General features: G+C 39.0%; 10 protein-coding genes and 1 non-coding gene across 11 annotated transcripts; 4 read left to right on the top strand and 7 right to left on the bottom strand.

Moving 5' to 3' along the window:
* Positions 1-40: 40 nt before the first annotated feature.
* Positions 41-2875, bottom strand: SXM1 (Sxm1p; the record flags this gene model as incomplete). Its single annotated transcript, XM_033909727.1, has 1 exon — positions 41-2875. The coding sequence occupies one exon, from the start codon at positions 2873-2875 to the stop codon at positions 41-43; it is 2835 nt and encodes a 944-aa protein (XP_033765618.1).
* A 352-nt stretch (positions 2876-3227) lies between these two features.
* Positions 3228-4514, bottom strand: RPT3 (proteasome regulatory particle base subunit RPT3; the record flags this gene model as incomplete). The annotated part of the gene is made up of 1 exon (XM_033909726.1): positions 3228-4514. One exon carries the CDS (start codon positions 4512-4514, stop codon positions 3228-3230), a length of 1287 nt encoding a protein of 428 aa, XP_033765617.1.
* A 413-nt stretch (positions 4515-4927) lies between these two features.
* SHE9 (She9p) lies at positions 4928-6298 on the bottom strand (the record flags this gene model as incomplete). Its single annotated transcript, XM_033909725.1, has 1 exon — positions 4928-6298. The coding sequence occupies one exon, from the start codon at positions 6296-6298 to the stop codon at positions 4928-4930; it is 1371 nt and encodes a 456-aa protein (XP_033765616.1).
* Positions 6299-6486: 188 nt separating this feature from the next.
* On the bottom strand, positions 6487-7500 carry SPT3 (transcriptional regulator SPT3; the record flags this gene model as incomplete). Its single annotated transcript, XM_033909724.1, has 1 exon — positions 6487-7500. The coding sequence occupies one exon, from the start codon at positions 7498-7500 to the stop codon at positions 6487-6489; it is 1014 nt and encodes a 337-aa protein (XP_033765615.1).
* Positions 7501-8138: 638 nt separating this feature from the next.
* On the top strand, positions 8139-8837 carry IAT4 (Iat4p; the record flags this gene model as incomplete). The annotated part of the gene is made up of 1 exon (XM_033909723.1): positions 8139-8837. The coding sequence occupies one exon, from the start codon at positions 8139-8141 to the stop codon at positions 8835-8837; it is 699 nt and encodes a 232-aa protein (XP_033765614.1).
* Positions 8838-9641: 804 nt separating this feature from the next.
* On the top strand, positions 9642-9713 carry SPAR_Dtrna25G. The gene has a single exon. It is a non-coding gene; the product is annotated as a tRNA-Gly (tRNA).
* Positions 9714-9869: 156 nt separating this feature from the next.
* Positions 9870-11780, top strand: UBA2 (E1 ubiquitin-activating protein UBA2; the record flags this gene model as incomplete). The annotated part of the gene is made up of 1 exon (XM_033909722.1): positions 9870-11780. One exon carries the CDS (start codon positions 9870-9872, stop codon positions 11778-11780), a length of 1911 nt encoding a protein of 636 aa, XP_033765613.1.
* A 469-nt stretch (positions 11781-12249) lies between these two features.
* On the bottom strand, positions 12250-14214 carry SAC7 (GTPase-activating protein SAC7; the record flags this gene model as incomplete). Its single annotated transcript, XM_033909721.1, has 1 exon — positions 12250-14214. One exon carries the CDS (start codon positions 14212-14214, stop codon positions 12250-12252), a length of 1965 nt encoding a protein of 654 aa, XP_033765612.1.
* A 916-nt stretch (positions 14215-15130) lies between these two features.
* Positions 15131-16534, bottom strand: RVS167 (amphiphysin; the record flags this gene model as incomplete). The annotated part of the gene is made up of 1 exon (XM_033909720.1): positions 15131-16534. The coding sequence occupies one exon, from the start codon at positions 16532-16534 to the stop codon at positions 15131-15133; it is 1404 nt and encodes a 467-aa protein (XP_033765611.1).
* Positions 16535-16894: 360 nt separating this feature from the next.
* CIN10 (Cin10p) lies at positions 16895-18562 on the top strand (the record flags this gene model as incomplete). Its single annotated transcript, XM_033909719.1, has 1 exon — positions 16895-18562. One exon carries the CDS (start codon positions 16895-16897, stop codon positions 18560-18562), a length of 1668 nt encoding a protein of 555 aa, XP_033765610.1.
* Positions 18563-18736: 174 nt separating this feature from the next.
* Positions 18737-20635, bottom strand: MUS81 (Mus81p; the record flags this gene model as incomplete). The annotated part of the gene is made up of 1 exon (XM_033909718.1): positions 18737-20635. The coding sequence occupies one exon, from the start codon at positions 20633-20635 to the stop codon at positions 18737-18739; it is 1899 nt and encodes a 632-aa protein (XP_033765609.1).
* Positions 20636-20759: the final 124 nt, after the last annotated feature.

Here is a 20759-nt window from a genome sequence, read left to right as displayed (position 1 = left end):
TTCTCTCAAAATATCACATTGCACAATGTTTCTCTTCTACTTAGTGTTGAGAAACAAACTCTAAAATTACCTGCAATGAATCTTTCTTTGATTCATCCAGATAATTTATGATTTTTTCGTACTTACCGGCATCTTCGTTTTGCAAATTCTTGAAAAAGGCATGTACCTCTTGAAAAACATTAATTTGGTCCAACACTGTCTCCTTCATATCATCATCACATTCAATAAAGTATTCTTCCTCCTCTTCTGGGGTCAGGTCGCCTTCTAAGGATTTGCCCTCAGTGACAGCATCGCGATTTCTAATTGCCTTAGGCAATGATAACGTCAATTCCACCAGTTTATTAGTCAAGTTACTCAATAGTGGGCTGACACTATTAGGGATTTCAGGTAACTTCAAAAGGGTCAAAATGACCAGAATTTGTAATTTGATGGTGAATACACTGTAGAACTTTTCATTAAACCAGTTGGTGAAGAAATTTATAGTAAAACCTTCAGTTTCCATGATTTGTAAAGTTTCGATTGGTTTAGCAAATAAGTTGGCCAGTCCTAGTTTAACAATGCTTTTGGAGTCCAATCCCAGCTCATCATTGGCGGATACTTTGATAGCTTTACTGAATAATGGAATGTCCCTCATAGAAAGTGCGAAATACATTAGAATTTGCATGACATGCTCGATGTCGTAGTCAACTTCACTTTCTAATTTAGCAGACAGGATTTCCAGCAAAGGTTGTACGTAAGTTTGATCTTGTGGGAAGCCAGTCATGACAATGGTTTCGAAAAAAATACTGTAAGCTTCAAAATAGTCCATGGCATAAGTTTGAAAGGAATCCAATATATCATGTAACAATTCCCATATTGGAGGTGCAATTTGGTTATAAAGTAGATGTGATGAAATAGTTAAGGCATCTAGTAAGTCGACAGCTTCAGTGATGAATGAGATTTGCGCATGAAGTACAACAAATTTGACTACCGGAGCTAAGGACTCGATTAATGAAACCTTATTCATTGACATGACCATAGTCGTCATCGTTTGTAATAATCCGCTGGCTTGGATTTCCTGCTCTTGGTCACTTGCGCTGTAGGTTTCCGATGGATTCTCTACCAACCCTTGAGCAATACGCAAAAATTGTTCAACTAGATTCGATGCTAAATCTTTAGCAAAAGGGGATAATTCATCTGAAAATCTCTCCACTAGTGCCTCCATGACTTCAGATAAGATATCAATTTCAAAGATTTTGGACAATTTCAATAACTTTTCCATCATACCTGGAACATGTGCAGAGACCGCCGGGTGGATTTGAGGATTAGATACTATCAAACACTTGATGGCATCGGCAGCTTCAATTTGCACCGGTAAAACATTACTGTTTAAGAAGTTGGTGTATGTTAACTCAAATAATTGTGACAAAATGTTCATATCTTTGAATTCTTCTGAGTACAGCGCTATTGTTTCCAAACTTCTTGCAACCAAAAACATGTATTTATCCTGCGATAACAATGGCACGATGAAGTGTCCAAAAATATTCTCCAGAATGGATGGTTCATCTATAAACGAAAACAAATTGGACAAGGTTCTCAAAGCACCTTCTTCTTTAAATGCCATGCTTATATCGCTGGAATTGGCATCAAATCTAGTAAAAATATCATTAATGAACGGCAAAATATTGTTAAGTTTCTCAGGACGTTTGGACCCAATCAAGAATATGAAATCTGCTGAAGCAGCATCTGGCGTAGAGCCTTCTCTATTAATGTCGAAATAACGCCTGGTATATTCCTCTTGGTCATCTTCTAATAATTCGATGGATTGTTCATTAGCACACAAACATGGGAAGATAACATTTTCAAAAATAATTTGTAAATGTGGCTCAATCAAGGGATAAAGTTGATCAATTGTAACACATTTCTCCAGGAAAGAAATTAAGAAATATAATGAAGAATCTGACAACCATAATGTGTTATTACCCCAAGCTTCAATATCCTTAAAAAATTCTCGAAGAATTACAGGAACAATAGTATTGAATATATAGTCGATAAATTCTTTGGTGATAGCCTTTGTAACTTTGTTATACCTTTGCAAGAATCTGTTCAAGTTACCGAACCCCCATTTATTCACTTTAACTCTCTTGTCTAGGGTCCTATCCGCAGGGTCCAGTTCCATTACTTCGGCTGGAAATGGTTTAGAACATAAATACAAATGTAATTGTACCCATGACATAATTCTTTCAGGTTGGCTGAAGTATTGAGGCAAGTTGTTCAAACATGCATATTTGAATGACTTCAAAATTAGGTACAGTATTTCGTTGGATCTGTAATCTGTTTGGCTACCGATATTAGAAGCTATCCCTTCCACAATAGGAAAAAGTTCCTCAATCACAGAATCTATATAATCTCTTGATCCAACCATATCCCATCTGTGAGCTTTACAAAGTTGGAACAACAGCAATAATCCAGGGTAAACGTATGATCCATCACCGCTCGATAATAGATTCTTGATAACAGGTGCTAAATCCCAATCCTCCTGACCAACAAGTATCCCATTTATGGTTTCAGTCAGGATAGGCCTAATATGGTTGTTTTCACAGTTTTTAACTAAAGTCTCAATTAATCTTTCCTTGATTGAAAGCTTTTCATCGGCTTTTATACCATCTTCTCTCTTAGTATCCCATGATCTGTGAATCTTATTCTTCAAATATATAGCAGAAGAAAGACGAACATTTAGCGCAAAATTCTCATCAGACACTATATTGAGCAAAAAAGAAGTAAAGCCTGCTTGTTTTTGAAACTCAAATAATTGCTGCTCTGCCTCTTTGATAACCTTTGCATCAGCAACCATAGTCTGCTCAATGCAGCTCAAAATTGCCTGTTCTTGTACCATTTTTTTTCTAGTCTATCTCCTTTGTTGTTGACGAGCGCAATTTTGAATGTTTATGAAGTAACTTTGAATAGCAAATCTACGCTGGGATAAACCAGAAATCTGCGTACTTAATCCTTTAGTTAGAATTTATTGAATAAAGTAATTATGGATACTCATCTTACCATCTCAGCTGGAAGAAAAAATGCTACGGAAAAAAAAAAGTGAAAAAGTTGGCTAACGGCGTCCGGTCGCGCGCGAAATAACCTTAAGAAACGTGATAAAGAGTGGCGTCTGTATTTATTTCATTTAATGATGTCTAGATAGAAATGTACATAATAGTTTATGTAGACCTACATTTAATCGTATACGGTAATCATTTGTAGAAGTCGAATTTATCGACGGTATTATCTGTCTTGACTTGAGTGGCGTAAGCTTCTTCCAGATCGCTTTGTAAAATGACGTATCTGTTTTTCCTCACTGCCCTTAAACCAGCTTCCTGCATGATGGCTGCAATAACAGCACCTGATAGAGAGTCATTACGAATAATGAGCGAGTCTAGGTCGGCTTCTGGAGCAAGAGACATCTTACTGGCAATGGTACCGAAAATTAAACGACGTTCACGTCTATCACGGAGTGAGGGAAACTCAATCTTTCTATCTAATCTACCCGGTCTCAGCAAGGCTGGATCCAATGTGTCCGCCCTGTTTGTGGCCATGATAACTTTAACGTTGGTAGACTGGTCAAACCCATCCATTTGCGTCAACAGCTCAATCAAAATACGCTGTACTTCACGATCGGAACCCGTTTGAGCATCGAAACGCTTTGTGGCAATGGAATCTACCTCATCTATGAATATAATAGATGGGGCATTTTCCCTGGCGAGTCTAAAGACGTCACGAACCATTCTTGGACCCTCACCAAGATATTTGTGAACAAATTCGGAGCCGTTGACTCTGATGAATGCAGCTTTTGTACTATTGGCGACCGCTTTAACAAGCATCGTCTTACCGGTACCTGGTGGACCATATAATAGGACACCCCTTGGAGGGTCAATACCAATTTGCTCGTATAAGTCAGCCTGAACTAATGGGAGCTCCACGGCTTCTCTGATTTCTTGCTTTTGCATATCTAACCCACCAACATCTGCGTAAGTGACGTCAGGTTTTTCGTTTTCACCCATGACGGATATACTAGAGTCGGAATCAGGTGGTAGAATGTCAACTAAAGCATTTGAATGACGGTGTAACGCTACAGACATAGATGGTTTTAGTAGTTCACGGTCTAGGGTTGATAGTATTCTAACGACATAACTCATACCAGTGGTGCTAGAAACAATACCTGTGTTTTGATCAATAGGTTCTAAGAATTGCCCAATAACTAATGGTACAGACTGGATTCTCTTGACTTCTTCTTGAGCTCTCTTCAGTTCACGTTTCAAATGGCGTTGTTCGTCCTTAATATAGTCTTCTTGCAAAGTCAGCAGTTCATACTCTTTTTCCAGTTTCTTCAATTTGAAATATATATCAGAATTCACATTGAACAGGGCACTGTTATTATTAGCTGTACCATTGAGTTGAGCCAGCAACGATGCGTATGATTTGACGGTTGGTTTATCTTCGACTGCCTTTTCGGCAGGTGTCACAATACCTAGTTCCTCCATTCTTGTTGTGGTCTTTTTGTTTTATAAATATTTAAAATTTGCTCAATTTCCTCTTGTTTGACTTATAAGTAAGAGGGAATAGGTAGAATTGCCTGGTGTACAACTGAGAATCTGAGTACTTTTGCTTCACATATCCATTGGCTATACCCAATTACCGCAGATTTACTATTTTGCCACCTTACTTTAAGGAAAAATATGGCAAGAGCACATCGCGCGCTACGAAGGGCCGAATATTACAGAAGATTTGATTATAATAGATTACATCTGCTAGTACTTGCTGGGTAGGCTGTTGAGATAATGAGACCAAGATGTTACTATTTACCGTGTATTTATGATTGTATTATGTACAAGGATAAAAGATGAAAAAAAAAAATGCATGTGTTTTTTAAGGATATTCTTGCGCAATATCAATGTCATATCAGCCCGGATATCAAGATTGTCATACTCACTAAGGAAATTGAGTATAAATAGAACTCTAAGGTGTTAGCGACCAGGGGAGCGTCAAGCTTCCTAAATTTTATGCTTCTTAGTGCAATAAAAAGTGTCTTTATCCGGTCCCAAATGTCTCTGAAGGATCTTATTCCTGTTGTGGTGGTCTCAACCGTTGCAACTTCAGCCCCGTCAGCCTTCATCGTATTAATTTTACTCTCACTTTTCTGTTCCATGGGCTCTTCAACGACTGAGTTTTCCGTATTACCTTGATCTGTTATTTCGGATGATCTTCCAGGTAACAATTTATCCATTTTCATATTCTGCTCCTTAGCATACTCGTTGAGAGCGCTTTTGACTTTATCTTCAAACGATCCTACTAATCTTTTCCTTTTCCAAGGTTCCAAAAGTAACTGTAAGACGACAAACAGGAATATATTCATACCCATTAAGATGAATGTACCCCAGGTGGATGTTCTTCTAATTTTGTCTGACCATATTTGTTCCTCATGGTATCTGGTCAAAATTGCTCTATATAAGTCATCGTTTAGTTGTTCTTCTTTGCTTTCAATTTCCTTAACCTTGTTTTTTAATTCTTGCTCTTGCTTAGCATTCAAGGCGTCATTTTTGTATAGTTGGGTAAATCTTTCTAAATCGCTCGAAGACCACGCGCTTTGCCTTTGCAATAATTCGTTAACTTCTCTTTGAGATTGAGCACGTTCATCAATGGCGTTGGCGTACTGAGCCTTGTACAGTTTGTGCTCTTTCTTTGTAGCTTCTAATTTCTTTTCCATCAGACTGATGCTAGATTTTAGTTTTTGAATTCCAGAATAACCGGTCACATCATTTAGAGCACGTGTGGCAGTAAATAACGTCTCTTGTAAAGAGTCAAAATAAAATTCTAACTTTCTAGACCATTTCTTTCTATGCTGTTCTCTTTCGGAGGGCAATCCTTCGATTTTCGCACTTGTCAATTCATCTTTATTATAGTTTAAACGGGAATCGTTAATTTCGTTCTCTTGCTCGGATAGCTTCCTATTTGCCTCCTGAATTGATTTTTTTGCTTTATTAACCTGGTAGGATAATTGATCTCGGTGGAAGTTAAATCTAGAATACAAATCATTGAATTTCCTTTTCAAGTTCTGCCATTGAGGTTCTATATTTCTTTTCCAAACAGTGTCCTCAGATGCTCGCATTCCACTCCTATTAGTGCTGCTTTTATCGGGAGTCTCACCACTCTGTAGAGGATGTGAACTGTAATGAAATGGCCTGGCGAACGATGACGGCCTCAACATAAACCTGTTAATGCTAAATACTAAGGGTAGATTTCTTGTCGCCCCATAGTGTCTCAACATCACGCAAATTTTGATCACTGACTTTGCCCGTTACAATTTCACCATAAAAAAATTCCAACTGTCAGATAGTCCTCTTTATAACGCGTATCTATCTACATAATCTTTATATGTATTTTTCCAGTCATTTGGCTCACATTTATCATACCAGAAGAGAACCCATGCACCACAGGATGTAACTATACAAAAATTTACATGATAATTGGCTTAGAACTAAGTCTACCACCTTTGAAGTTGGTCAAAGCCCTATGCCTCATATCAATCGTCTGTAATACCCTCCAGGCCTCCTCTATATGCCTTGGTTTGAGCGGATTTACAACATTTTCAGGTCCATCGAATAATCTTTTCTTCCTATGCAATGTAGACGATGCGAATTCAAAATTAGTGTTATCCTGGCTAGATTGTTGGGATTTATCCTTTTGAGTTTGTAACACCTGTTCTCTTTGTTTGATTTTCAGGGCAGTTTCTGTCAAAGAACAAACAATCTCAAAAGTTAAAAACCCCAGTATATCAATGACATCATCATGAGGTTTCCCCTCAGTCAATTGGGAGATTCCGGACCAGTCCTTGAATCTTTTGTTCTTCCTAAATGTAAAACTTGCCTGTCGACAATCGGACCAATGCACATATTCTTCCTTAGTCATGTTTCGAGTTCTATCATCAGCCATTTTCAGCCTTTTCAAAGTTACTATATTAGCTTCTCGTTCATCCTCATCCATATCATCGTTGTCGTCATTATTCTCCAAGGGATGTTCATTAAACATGAACTGCAATTCCCATGGCAACTTAATCTGAGATTTCTTGACTTTCATCATGTTCCCACCATCTTTTTCGTCTTTCTCCCCGCCACCTGCTTTTTTTAGATCATCTTCACCACCTGCTCCAGCATTTCCAGTACCACCTGCTACGCCGGCACTAGCGTCTTGGTCCTTAGCGTTCTTACGCAAATCCTTCCATGACAGATAGGTTCTCAGACGGTTGACTTTGGCCTTGTCATGTCTGATTAAAAAAATGACGTCTTCAGGTAGAATGCTTCTACTTCCCCTGAGATGCGCCGTTTTGTTTGACTGCAGAAGAATTTCTATTACCTGACCTCTCACTATGTCTTCTATCAGCGACGTGGTTTCTACGGGCGGATCGTTAATCTCACCAGAGACAAACATCATCTGTTGAATCTCGACACGATACTTATGCTTGTCCATCATTTTTACCCTAGTCTCTTGAGCCTTAGCACGGTACCTAGCTTGCACTCTTCCCCGGGTTCAATGTGTACTTAACCTCACTTTTTACTTATTGTTTCCGCTGATCGATATTGTATGCTTCGGATTTTCTTCTTTTCTGTCCGCAGCGCTTAAAATCCAAGAAAGGGTAGCTCTGAACAAGATCTACTTGCGATGGAGGTGAATGGGGATAAATTGTGCCCAACGCATCCCCATTTTGGCGCCTAAAAACTAGCTTTCGAGACTTTAATTGAACATGCAAGTAGTGAGGAGGCGAACATAGGTTCAAAATTCTGATTATACCGCAAATAAACTAAGAAACGTTCGCTAATTCCACGGGAAAAGTACGGCTGATTTTTTATAGTTGCTTGAGCAGCAAATTAAAATCAATGGATCTAATACAGATAACTCTCTTATCGTGATATTTCTATCAGTATCCAGCTATTCAACTCCAAATCACAACAGACGTTTGTGAACGGCATCAGAGTCACAGGGGCTGAGATAACTGAAAAAAAGGAAATGCCGCCGGCGTATATATAACAGCTATTGTACCTGATGTTATGCCAAAAGTGGTCACCCAGACTTTATCTCGAGGAAATTTTCAAGAAATGTAGCCAAGCGTCATGTCCTTGGAGAACAAATTACCAACCCCATTGGAAAACAACGACGGTAAGGCCCATGCGGTCTGTATCCTGAACAAGACCACGGATCGCGGAAGAGCTGCAGAAACCTTGGCTATTGCCTTTAAGAACTCGCCAGCATTTCATTTTATCTCAAAAAAGATTTTAAATATTCCTTTAACTGAGGAGGTGCCCACAGGGACCATTATCACCAATATTATATTGCCCTTTCTGGATTCACCTTACGGTGAGGTCTCCGAAGTTAACAATTTTGACGCTGTCGCAGTGTGGAGTCTTCCACCTCACGTTCCGAAGGCAAGGAGTAATGATGTTAAGTTCAACAAGGACTTCATCGACGATTTAAATAGACGTATAAAGCAAGTCATTCCAAAAAGCATCAATTACTATTATCTTTTCTGTATCGGTAAGAACTTAAATGAAAAAGGCATCAGGGGTTCTGTGAGGAAGATTTTTGAAGAGTACAAGAGGAGGGCTGACGAAGAAAATTGCGCCATTGTCCTTGAAGCTATTGCTGAGCATGCAAGATCTGTGTATGAATACTTTGGGTTTAGAAATTACAAGACTTTCAAATACGGTGAGGGTGAGGTCGACTCTAATGGAAATTGTGATTCAAATGGTGAAGGGTTCACCGGCTATTTAATGATCTATCATAAGGACGGCAACAACGTCTTAAAGGAATAGTGTTTAGTTTGTCTGTTTGTTTTTAAGTAAATATTTAGGATGAAAAGTATGTGTCTCGAAATGCCATTTTAAACCTTGCCCCGTGTAATTAAGTTCCAAAAGGTTCGCCTGCCGTTATCTTGTTTTTTTGTTGGAATAAGAATCGACTATTATCTATTGACTATTATTCATATTACTGGTATATTATCATATACGGTGTAAGAAGATGACATAGGATTGTGTTGGAACGAGTGAAAATTAATAGTAATGAGTTGCTATAGTAACCATCTAAACGTTTACATCGTATAATAATGCTCACCTCGTATACGTTTAAGTGTGAATGTACTATTGCAGAAGGAAATGTTAAACGAGAAATTCAGATAGTACTGAATTTGAAGCAAAGATCTATCAGCCGGATATAAGCACAAGAAGATCCACATTTAATCTTTTCCCTTTTACCTCTAATTATTAACGGATTGAGATACAGTAATTAAATTTAGTGGAAGCTGAAATGCAAGGATTGATAATGTAATAAGATAACGAACGACAACGTATAAAAGGGGAGAAGATATTGTAATATTATTATGTAGAATTATCGACGTCTTTTACGGATTTCAGTATCCTCGAGGAGAACTTCTTGCATATTCTGTACACCTAAAATTATAGCCTTTGTCAACAATGAAATACCAACGATTATCTTAATATTCACCCACTCTCATAAATATAATTAGTAACTAATCTTAAGTAATTGTCTGTCTCGCTAACAAAGAATTTGGTCCCAGGAATTCATACCATCTTAGCAACCACCCATATTGAACGTCCTCAGCGAAAGTGGTTCAGTGGTTAGAATTCATGCTTCCCAAGCATGGGGCCCGGGTTCGATTCCCGGCTTCCGCATTTTTTTGTTATTTTTTTTCTTATTCCTTCAAATTAAAGTTTTTTCAAAGGCGAAGTATGTTTACGTTAAATCAGGATATTTGGATGGGCAATACACTAATTGCATATTTCATCAGATACGCAACCTCTGGGTGGCACATAAAGCAAAAATATAAAATGGCCAGGGAAACAAATTTAGTAACAATCATCGGTGAAGACAGCTACAAAAAATTACGGTCTTCAAAATGTCTCCTGGTTGGTGCTGGGGGGATTGGGTCTGAATTGTTAAAGGATATAATATTGATGGAATTTGGTGAAATTCATATTGTCGATTTGGACACTATTGACCTTTCGAACTTAAATAGGCAATTTCTTTTCAGGCAGAAGGATATTAAACAACCAAAATCTACCACAGCTGTAAAAGCGGTCCAGCATTTCAATAATTCCAAACTAGTGCCCTATCAAGGAAATGTTATGGACATTTCTACCTTCCCGTTACATTGGTTTGAGCAATTTGACATTATTTTCAATGCTCTTGACAACTTGGCTGCAAGACGGTATGTCAATAAGATATCACAGTTTCTATCACTGCCCTTAATAGAATCTGGAACAGCTGGATTTGATGGATACATGCAACCGATTATCCCCGGGAAATCTGAGTGTTTTGAATGCACAACGAAGGAAACACCGAAGACTTTCCCCGTGTGTACTATCAGATCGACCCCTTCTCAGCCAATTCACTGTATTGTTTGGGCGAAAAACTTTCTATTTAACCAGCTATTCGCGTCAGAGGTCTCTGTAAATGAAGATGATGACAACCAGGATTGGGGCACAGATGATGCTGAAGAAATTAAGCACATTAAACAAGAAACTAATGAATTGCATGAACTACAGAAAATTATCATCTCGAATGATGTATCGCGTATTCCAGAGATCCTTAATAAATTATTCATTCAAGATATAAATAAATTGTTAGCCATTGGGAATTTATGGAAAACAAGAACGAAGCCAGTACCATTGTCAGATTCTCAGATAAATGGGTCTATTAAGACAACAAAGTTTGGCTCTAACTCTGTTGGAACACTACAGGAGCAAATCAATCATTTCATCAATATTACACAAAAATTAATGGATCGCTATGCCAAAGAGCAAAATCATATTGAGTTTGATAAAGATGATGTTGACACTTTGGAATTTGTCGTAACGGCTGCGAATATAAGGTCACATATATTTAATATCCCAATGAAGTCCGTATTTGACATCAAACAAATTGCTGGTAACATTATCCCGGCTATTGCAACAACAAATGCTATTGTTGCCGGTGCGTCATCATTAATTTCATTGCGTGTTTTAGATCTTTTGAAATATGCCCCAATCACTAAGTATACTGACTTGAATATGGCTTTCACGGCAAAGGCAAGCAATCTGTCCCAAAATCGTTATTTATCAAATCCGAAACTAGCCCCTCCAAATTGTAATTGTCCAGTCTGTTCCAAAGTTTGTAGGGGCGTTATTAAGTTATCCAGCGAATGCGTGAAGAAAATGAAACTATCTGATCTAGTCGGTTTAATACGCGAAAAATACACATATCCGCAGGATATCTCGCTACTAGACGCAACTAATCAAAGGTTATTACTTGATTTCGATTTCGAGGATTTGAACGATCGTACTTTATCGGAAGTTAATCTTGGAAATGGTTCTATAATACTGTTTTCCGATGAAGAAGGTGATACGATGATTCGCAAATCCATTGAATTATACCTTTCTGTTGATGATGAACTCCCTTGTGATACGTGCAGATTACCGGACATTCAAGTCCCATTAGTGAAGACTGGTAATAGTACATCAACAAATGAAGAGCAGGAAAGAGGTGAAAAAGGTACAGATGCAGTTACAACCGCGAATAGTCATGGGGAGGATGGCATCGTGATATTAGACGATGATGAAAATGAGATCGTCATTGATATGGAACCGATGAATGGCTCAAAGAAAAGGCCGATTGATACTGAGGTTTCTGAGACGTCCAGTAATAAAAGGACAAAGTTAGCGAATGAATCAACTAATTTTGATATTGTTGGACTAGACTAATGAGCAAATAGATATATATATATATATATAAGCTTGGTTCAGATTTTACGATGAGAATTTTACAGAGATAGTCATTTATGCTCAATGATGACCTCTGTTATTGCCAGGATGAAACTGCCGGTTATATAGCTTAGGAATTCATCATTCAAAAATTGTAAACACTGATTTTTTTTTTCTGGCATATGAACATAACAATATTCATAACATATTAGAACAACCTCTCGATTTTTTTGGTTTGTCTTTTTTTTTTAAATACTCTAATTGGCGCTAAAGAATGATTGTCCGTAATTTTCTTCTTCGTGATTTATGTTGTATATGTTCATCTTTATGGCTATAAATCCTGAAAGGGAATGATATTTATTTACTAATTATACAGAGGGCAAATAAAGCGAAAGAAACTGCCGACAGGTTATCAGGGAAACAACGAAAAAAAAATGAGGAAATTTAAAAGAAACAAATAATAGTGTTATCAGGCTCTGTTGGCAGAGCCCGATCGACTTGTTAGCCTTTGAAACCATGATTCTCTCTTGCGTGATCTTGAATTTCTTTCGTCGCCATCGTCTTCAGTTAATGGCAAAGCATGGCTGCGCTCACTATTGCTATGACTGTTACTTAGCAATTCTAAATGGTCCGCGGAATTATCATTACCACTGGTTAGGATCATCGAAATTGGTCTAGTGTTAAATGATGAGTTGGTACTGTTTCCGCTCAACGATCTGTTCATCCGAGGAATTGGCAAGTGATGCTGTTTGGGCAGGGAACCTGAGTGCACGCTTGCTGGAGATTGACCGTATGGATCAACATTTTCTTCTTCATAATCATCACCTTCAGCTTCAGTAGCAGTTAAATCGCCATTGTCTCCTGTGTCACTCAAAATTCCCGGTTTATGTAACCACGGGAATAAATTCGTTCTTCTTTTATTACTAGCAATAACGTCTGGAGGAACAGGAGTAGATCCAAAAGATTTTGAATGTGGTCTTCTTTGCTTCGGAGGTTTCAACATTTTTGAGTCCTGCAGATCTGATGAGTTCTCCGGTATCGAAGTAGATATTGGTGATAACGTAGGGCGATCTAGTTTGTTGCTATTGTCAATCGTCGATGGATATTTATTGGAAGAAACTATTGGTGGGGAATCCGATGAGGTGATCCTTGGTATTTCTGTAGGATCTATTTTCTGTTTCTCTGCATTATTGTTCTTCTTTTCGGTCGACAACCGTTTCTGTTGTTCTTTTTTGGCCAACTTCAAAAGATGAGGCAATAGTTTGTACGAGTATTCTATCAGAAACTCTACCACCAGTCGGGATAATTCGTATTCTCTGGGGTCCATATCATGTTGAGGATGTGATAGTATTGAAGGTTGGAAGATGGCCGCTAAATTCCTTCCAGACATTAGGTTAAACTGTGACTGCCTGGCAAAAAGACTCAGTAAATCAAGTAGATATATAGTTAGCTGTTTCGTGTCATTGGATAAGGTAACAAAGAGTTCTTCGTATTCCTTAATAGCTGCCCTAATATCACGAGTCAGTCTTCTCTTATGACGTATTTTCCTTCGTCTTTTTTCTTCATCATCTTTAGTATCCTCCTTCTCAATGTCACCATCATTAGCGCCATCATCGTTATAATTCTGTCTACTTGATTTTACTGTTATGTTATTCGCTTTATTCGCATTCGGATGAGAAACTTCGTGCGTCAACATATGTCTTAGGATTCTGGGTCTAGCTCGTAGCGGGTCTCTGAATTGTTCATATAGGGATAAGGGTATTAACGGTTCGGCCAAATTATTTAGGTATCTCCTCAGGAGCGATGCAACATCGTGCACTGTATATGTTTCCCAGTCGTTGAATTTGGTACCATAATCAGGCGGCGACGAGAATATGTATTGAAGAGCTTTTACTCTTTTACCATTGCCCGCTATACGAAATATACCTGAGGTCTCTAACCCATTTGCTTTTAGGTAGGCGCCGCACTTGGCCACCACGATGGGTATCCGACCAAAACTAACCAATTCACTTTGAACGATGACCTCTGCACTGGCAACGCTTAACGATTCTGCTAATGTAACACCAAAAACCCTACCTGTGAAACCATTTCTATTAGATAAAAACATATCTCTGTAATTTTTGAACTCTGCGTGAGGCGATGTCCCAGAATTGGCGTTATTATTGTTATTGTTCTGTTTTGCAGATTTAGAAAATGATTTTCTATCCTTGGTTGGGGTATTATATGAATATGGTCTTGAAGATAATGGAGGCCGCTTTAAAGTGGTTGGTTGAGCATTTCTTGAAAGAGAATTTGGTGACCTAGGGACTGTAATATTTTCGGATGACATACTCTTGGGGTTGTTTATGAACTGTTTCCAAAAACTTGGGACGTGACCTTTAGAAGGAGAAACATTTTCGATCTTGGGACCTTGCTTCAGAGTACTATTTGGCATGGTGGGGAAAGTTTTAGTGTGTTTTATTAAGTCTGCGCTATTGAGAGGATGAAAATAACGCCAAAGCAGGAATCAAAATGGAAGGCTCGAAAGCGAACTTGTGAAGGCAAATTTCTCTGCCCCTCTGCTTTAAGAAAAAACTGCTATGAAATGAGAACCGCTTTTGTACACCGGAATATAACTTTCTTAAAGAAAATCTGCGCTGATAACTTTGTAATACGTCGAAGCTTAAGCGGTCAAAAATGTGTGGAATTTTAAGCCACTGGTGAGTAAAAGCAGCGAGACGAGCAAAAATATAGTGTCTTGTAACGGGCCTACTTTCTTATGGAACTAAATGAAAACTTTATCAAAGTTTGTTTTTTCTCTTATGAGATCGTCCGATCAAGCTTAACAGTTTCGCGAGTAAAAAGGATGATTTCTTCTAAATTTAGTACTAATAGTAATGAATGCGTACACCCTGCTTAAAGACGTTGTGCAATGTAGGTGAGTTTCTTCCGCGCCAGTCCACTAGTCTTGCTTTTTTCTGTTTGTCAGCAGCTGTTTCCCAACTGGGCTGTGTCATCGACCAGAGAGAGATGGTGTTTTATAAATGAGAAAGGAGACTGGGGAACGACGTTTTGGGAAGACCAGGCGAGGCGAGTAACAAAGCTGATTTCCCTATGTGGTAACCTCTGTACCATATAGGGAAAGCGGTAGCCCATTTGAGAACGCGCTCTTTCCCTTTTGGGTCATTGTTAGTAGGGTAAGGTGCTCGCCGCATATCCAGAACAAATAGACTCAGACAACACTTGGTTGGCAGAAGGATAAATTGCCTTATATAGTATTTAAATTAAGGAACATTACAATAAAAGAAAAGAATAATGATAGTATCCTTACAACTGAAGGTGGCGAATACAGAGAAATACAGAGGCCTCTTTTAATTCTTATTGAGTTGCACGTAGTTCCCGGGAAACACACCTTGCTGGCCATTGTATCTTCCTGTCCACCATTCGTTCACGTCTGGAGTACGCTGGACAATTTCTATAACTGCACCCGCTGGGAAAGACAAGTCACCTGCAGCTTGGGCTTGATAGTCATATAATGCGGTAACAGTTTCAACACCGGGAGCTGCTGCTGCGGCCACGGCTGGGGCGCCAGCAACAGGTGATGCTAGAGGATTGGAGTAGGCCGGTGGTGGGCCCTGCTGCTGTGGTGATTGTTGGAAGCCTAGTCCGGTGAGTGGAGGGGATTGTGCAGCACCATATTGTGGGAAAGTACCTGGGACAGTACCAACAGCAGCAGCGGCACCATACTGTGTAGCAGGTTGAGCCGCGTAACCTGGCGCTGCGGCACCATAACCGTATCCTGTAGAGGTTGGAGAAGTTGCAGTTGCTGCGTCGTATCCAGCACCGTACCCAACCCCGCTTGATGCACCACTTACAGGTGAGCCTTCCGCGGTCGCTACGCCGTACTTCCTTCTGGTCATCTCCAGTTTCGCCTTAGAGTAACCGAGTTTAAAATGGGTAATGGTCAAAGCATCCGTTTGCTCTTCCACATTACCTTTCTTGGCAATGTATGACTCCACAATGTCACTGTTCAAATCAAAATATGGAATTTTCATGTCTTGAAGTTTATTATACAAAGTGTAAAAAATGTTCAATTGCATGAAATAAAATGAGACGAATAATGGTTTCACAAATTCGGCTTCCAAACTAAACAGGATTGGCAATTGAGTCTTTAGCAAGTCGTTATAGTAATCATATTCTTGTTGAGCCACTTCCACTTGAGCCTGTGCTTTATACAACCTCTCTTCATCCTTGGCAGTTGGCTCCTTCTTCTTTTCATGCTTGTTATAGGTGTTTAGATGTCTATCTAAATCTAGTTTTTTGTGATTTCTCTTGGTGGCCATTTTACGAATATAAGTAATAATTTTCAACAATTCCTGGCATGGCGTAACGATTTTTTCTTCCACCAAGGCCAGGTCCGGCTTCAATGTTTCCTGTAACTCTGCGACAATTGCCCTATATTGTTCACTTGCTTCGATACCCTGTGGGTTGTCCTCCGGTATGGTGGCATTAGGGTCGCTCATTTTACCACTGATGGGTTTGAAAATTTCCTCCATGGATTTGGCAAACCCAATTTGATGTGTCAGCATTCCATTCACCGCAGTTGAGTATCTCTTCGATTCCTCACTTAATTTTTTAGTTTCTTGCTCCAATTCTTGAAAACGACGTTCTGCATCTTCGTAAACAGGATCCTCAGTCTGCTCGCCCATCTTGAACTTTTGACGGAAGGACTGAGGAGCCCTACTAACAGCCTTGGTAAACCCTTTGAAACTCATATGCACTTATTAGTCTCTGACTCTTTGGTGTTGAATACCTACTTGAGTCTCACTCTACTTTATTCTTCAAAAATAGTTTGTTCATCAATATTACAAAGCCCTCTCCTTTTTTTTCTGGTACCAATATTATCGCAACATCCGAACATCGGCTCGATCAATAATTTAGTAAAGTAGGATACCATAGCAACTGGATGGTTTGCATGACAATATTTGTATACAAAAGAAACTTCTTGAACCATAAAAGACCTTATATGTGCAACTAGAGCGTGTACTTATAGTCCATGGTTAAAAAGTGTCTCTTCTCAGCAGAAAACAAAAGCATAAGGGCAAGCGACAGGCAAGTCAAAACTTGATAGAGGTATGTCTACGGGCGAAAGCGAAGACGTTTATTCTGATCTGTATTCCATTATCTCTCAGGTAACATCCAATACTGCTAACGATATTGAGCAACTCCCATATGCTTTAACGTTCAAAACGTCCTTAATCTTCGTTGGTGCTACCGTTGGTGGGTTATTATTTGGCTATGATACAGGCGTTATATCAGGTGTTCTGCTTTCTCTAAAGCCCGAAGATCTATCTTTGGCAGTCTTGACGGACGTTCAAAAGGAGTTGATTACCTCGAGTACAAGTGTCGGTTCATTCTTCGGGTCTATGTTGGCATTTCCTTTAGCAGATAGGTATGGAAGAAGAATTACTCTCGCGATCTGTTGTTCAATTTTTATTCTGGCTGCAGTTGGAATGGCTACAGCAAGAACATTGACGTTCTTGATCTGTGGCAGATTGCTGGTAGGGGTCGCTGTTGGAGTGTCTGCCCAGTGTGTCCCCTTATTTTTGAGTGAAATATCACCTTCCAGAATCAGGGGTTTTATGTTGACATTGAACATTATTGCTATCACTGGAGGTCAATTGGTTTCGTATGTGATTGCATCTCTTATCAAAGGAATTGATAATTCATGGAGATATTTGTTTGCATTTTCTGCTATTCCAGCTATTTTATTCCTTTCGATATTGGATTTTATTCCTGAATCGCCACGATGGTCCATCTCTAAAGGAGACATCCTGTACGCTAGAGATTCTTTAAGAATGCTATATCCTACTGCATCTACATACCACGTTAATAGTAAAATCAAGCAGCTAATAATTGAACTTGATAAGTTACGAATATACGAAGATGCGAGTGAACCCTTACTTGTGCAATCCCAATCGGTTGTTCGATACATGGATAGTTCAGGCTCGGGAACTCTTAGCCCATCCAATATTAAGAGACTTTCCTCGAACACTGAAAGAGCCAGTAATACTGTGTCCTCCTCATCAGCATTTCTATCGGCATTGCGAGGTCCAGCTTTAAACGGGGTCACGACATCTAATAAAAAGAAAAGACACAGGATGGAACCGCGGACGATAAGAGCGTTATTAGTAGGTTGTGTGTTAATGTTTTTCCAGCAAGTCACTGGCTTTAATGCCTTTATGTACTACGCGGCAATAATATTTTCTAAATTTGATATAAAAAACCCTCTACTACCCCCAATTTTGATTGCCTCAACAAACTTCATATTCACTTTTTTCGCTATGTACTCCATGGACTCTTTGGGCAGAAGAGCCATCTTATTGAGAACAATTTTGATTATGACTGTCGGGTTACTTCTGTGCAGTGTAGGTTTCGGTCATAACCAGGTTGGTTTACTTTTGATCTCCGTTGTAATTTATGTCGCGGCATATGCTTCTGCAATGGGCAGCGTTCCATGGACCTGCGTAGAATTCCTCCCTTTGAATAGGAGATCATTTGGGGCATCTTGTATAGCCTGCACGAATTGGCTAACCAATGCACTTGTTTCAATGACATATCTGAGCGCTATTAACATCATTGGTGATGAAAACACGATGCTCATTTTTGCTTTTTTCACAGTTTGTGCCTGGTTTTTCGTGTATTTTTGGTATCCAGAAGTCAAAGGTTTGTCATTGGAAGAAGTTGGAAAGGTTTTTGATAATGGCATTGATGTCCATTATGTCTTTCGTACTTATCATTGATGATGACTGGTTGACTGGTATTATAATGTATCAGGCGAGTTTTCAGATATGCTCGTGGTATTCCTGTCGTGACGAGATTAAGGCTTCTCTTCTTATATATGTGTATATTAGTTAAAACGAATATTATCACTTTTTCTCTATAAAACCTTATGTGAATGATGGTACTTCAAATGGCTAAAACTTACCAAAAGCATCATATATCTTTTCTGATAGACCCTTAGTAATTTTTTTCGCGCCAGGTGCATCTCCCAGGACATTAAACATCAACAACTTAGCCTCTTCCTCCGAAGAGCATGTATTATACGCCATCAGTATTTTATTTAGGGTAGGATATATTTCTTGGATAGCTACCGCTTTTTCTAAGGATATGCCTTTAACAAGCATTAAAACATGTATAGTCAACTCACCTACCGTCTTTAGATCGCCTTTTCCCATTAGTTCTTGAAAACATTCAAAATTATGACAACATTCAATACCACCCTTTCGTTCAAATTCTCGACGAAATTGCAAGAGTACCTTTTTGTAATCGTCTTGGCTCTTAAGGTCACTTGGAAATATAACTATGAGATCTTTTTGAGAATAATGGTGAGAAATTACAGTATGCAATGCATGTATCTTTTCCACGGTTTCATCCGAATTGCAAGTTCTTATCATGGAAAATTTATAATAAACTAAAATGAGCCAAAGCGCGGTCTTCAGTGCCTCGTTCATATTTCCAATGTTGCCACTCATAGTCTCTTCAATGAGATAATACTTGTTATCACAGCCAGATTTCTCTAACCTATTTTTTTGCTCCATAAACCTGTTATCCCTTATACTTAAAGCTAAATCATCTAGCCTTTTTCTTTCTACTATCGTGTTAAGCACACACTGCAACCCGGTATTTTTATTCTTTGCAACCCATATAATATCACCTAAAGCGAGTTGCTTTATTTCTGACTTCATCCCTTTTCTCTCAAATGCCTTTGAAAAGAAGTCACGGTCAGATTGTGACTTTATTTCTCTATGGTCAATAATTGGGAAAACTTCGAAATCGCCGTTACACCACAGTTCATAACTTATTCCATTGTACCTTCTTCTCGTTGTTGTACTTTTAGCCTTCACTGCAGTATCAGATATTGTTTGATTATCAGAGATCTCCTTCAATTCATGAGAGCACGTATTGGTTTGGGTACGCAGTCTTTCGTTTCTGAATATACTGTTCTGCAGCCTTTGCGGCGTGCTTAAATCTTGAAAAGTTATATCCAACATGACTGAAGTGTTATTTATATCGCTGGCTTCCTCTTCTTTACCATATTCACCACGGAGGTCAGTCAGATTCGCTGTGAATTCGCTACTTTCATTCCTAATTGCACGATACTCATCTGGTTCATCACTCTCTTTTGGAAATGAAATCCCATCTGCTAACTTCAAGCTCTTTGTTAATTGTACGCCTTCTTCGGTTAGCGAGTATCTTTTCGGCCTACCTTCCTCAAGAACCAAAGAATGTTTTTTGAGCGCAGTGATGGATGACCAAGCACCGTGAAACTCCTTTGTTGAAAAATTTGGGGTCATACAGTGTTCGCTGTATTTTCCTGCAAGCTCAATGACTTGCTCTTTGCTAACACCTCGAAAAATGGCATTAAGCTCGAGCAAGGAAAGAAGGATAGCGTAGCCGCCAGATCTTTTTTTAGGTATATACTTTCTGGTTTTTCTCTTTTTAGCTCCCCTTTCTTCGTGAGCTTCATTCTTATCACTCTCGCATGAGTTTACTATGCTGCGCAGAGCTGTAGTAGTCCTCTTTGGTGGCCTAGTGCTAGTTGTTTGGGTTAGGGAAGGGGCTTCAACAGGAGGAATCCCGTGAATTTTGCAATAGTCCTGTAACTTTGCATCTAACCTTTTTATGATTGTATTGCCAATTCCCTTTACTTTTTTTAAATCTATGGGATAATAAAATGAACCTTCAGCACTTTGTAAGTTCCTTTTTGCTTTTTCATAAGCTATTTTGAGCTGTTCTTGCTTGGGGCTTAACCCATCAACCAGTTCTTGTAGCCATTCAATATATTGTCCCTTTAGGTTGGATGAGAGCTCCATGCTTCTGTGTTAGGAATGTGTATTTTGTATAATTAGTTTAGCAACTTTGCTTAGGCCAATGTTTATGCTATTTTTAAAGGCCATCACCGCGACTGTCAAGAAAAAGAAGTTGGTTGCCCGCGCC

Source organism: Saccharomyces paradoxus, chromosome IV (assembly GCF_002079055.1).
Source record: "Saccharomyces paradoxus chromosome IV, complete sequence".
NCBI lineage: Eukaryota > Fungi > Ascomycota > Saccharomycetes > Saccharomycetales > Saccharomycetaceae > Saccharomyces > Saccharomyces paradoxus.
Note: the sequence above shows the minus strand (reverse complement) of the source record. Positions and strands in the feature narration are given on the sequence as shown.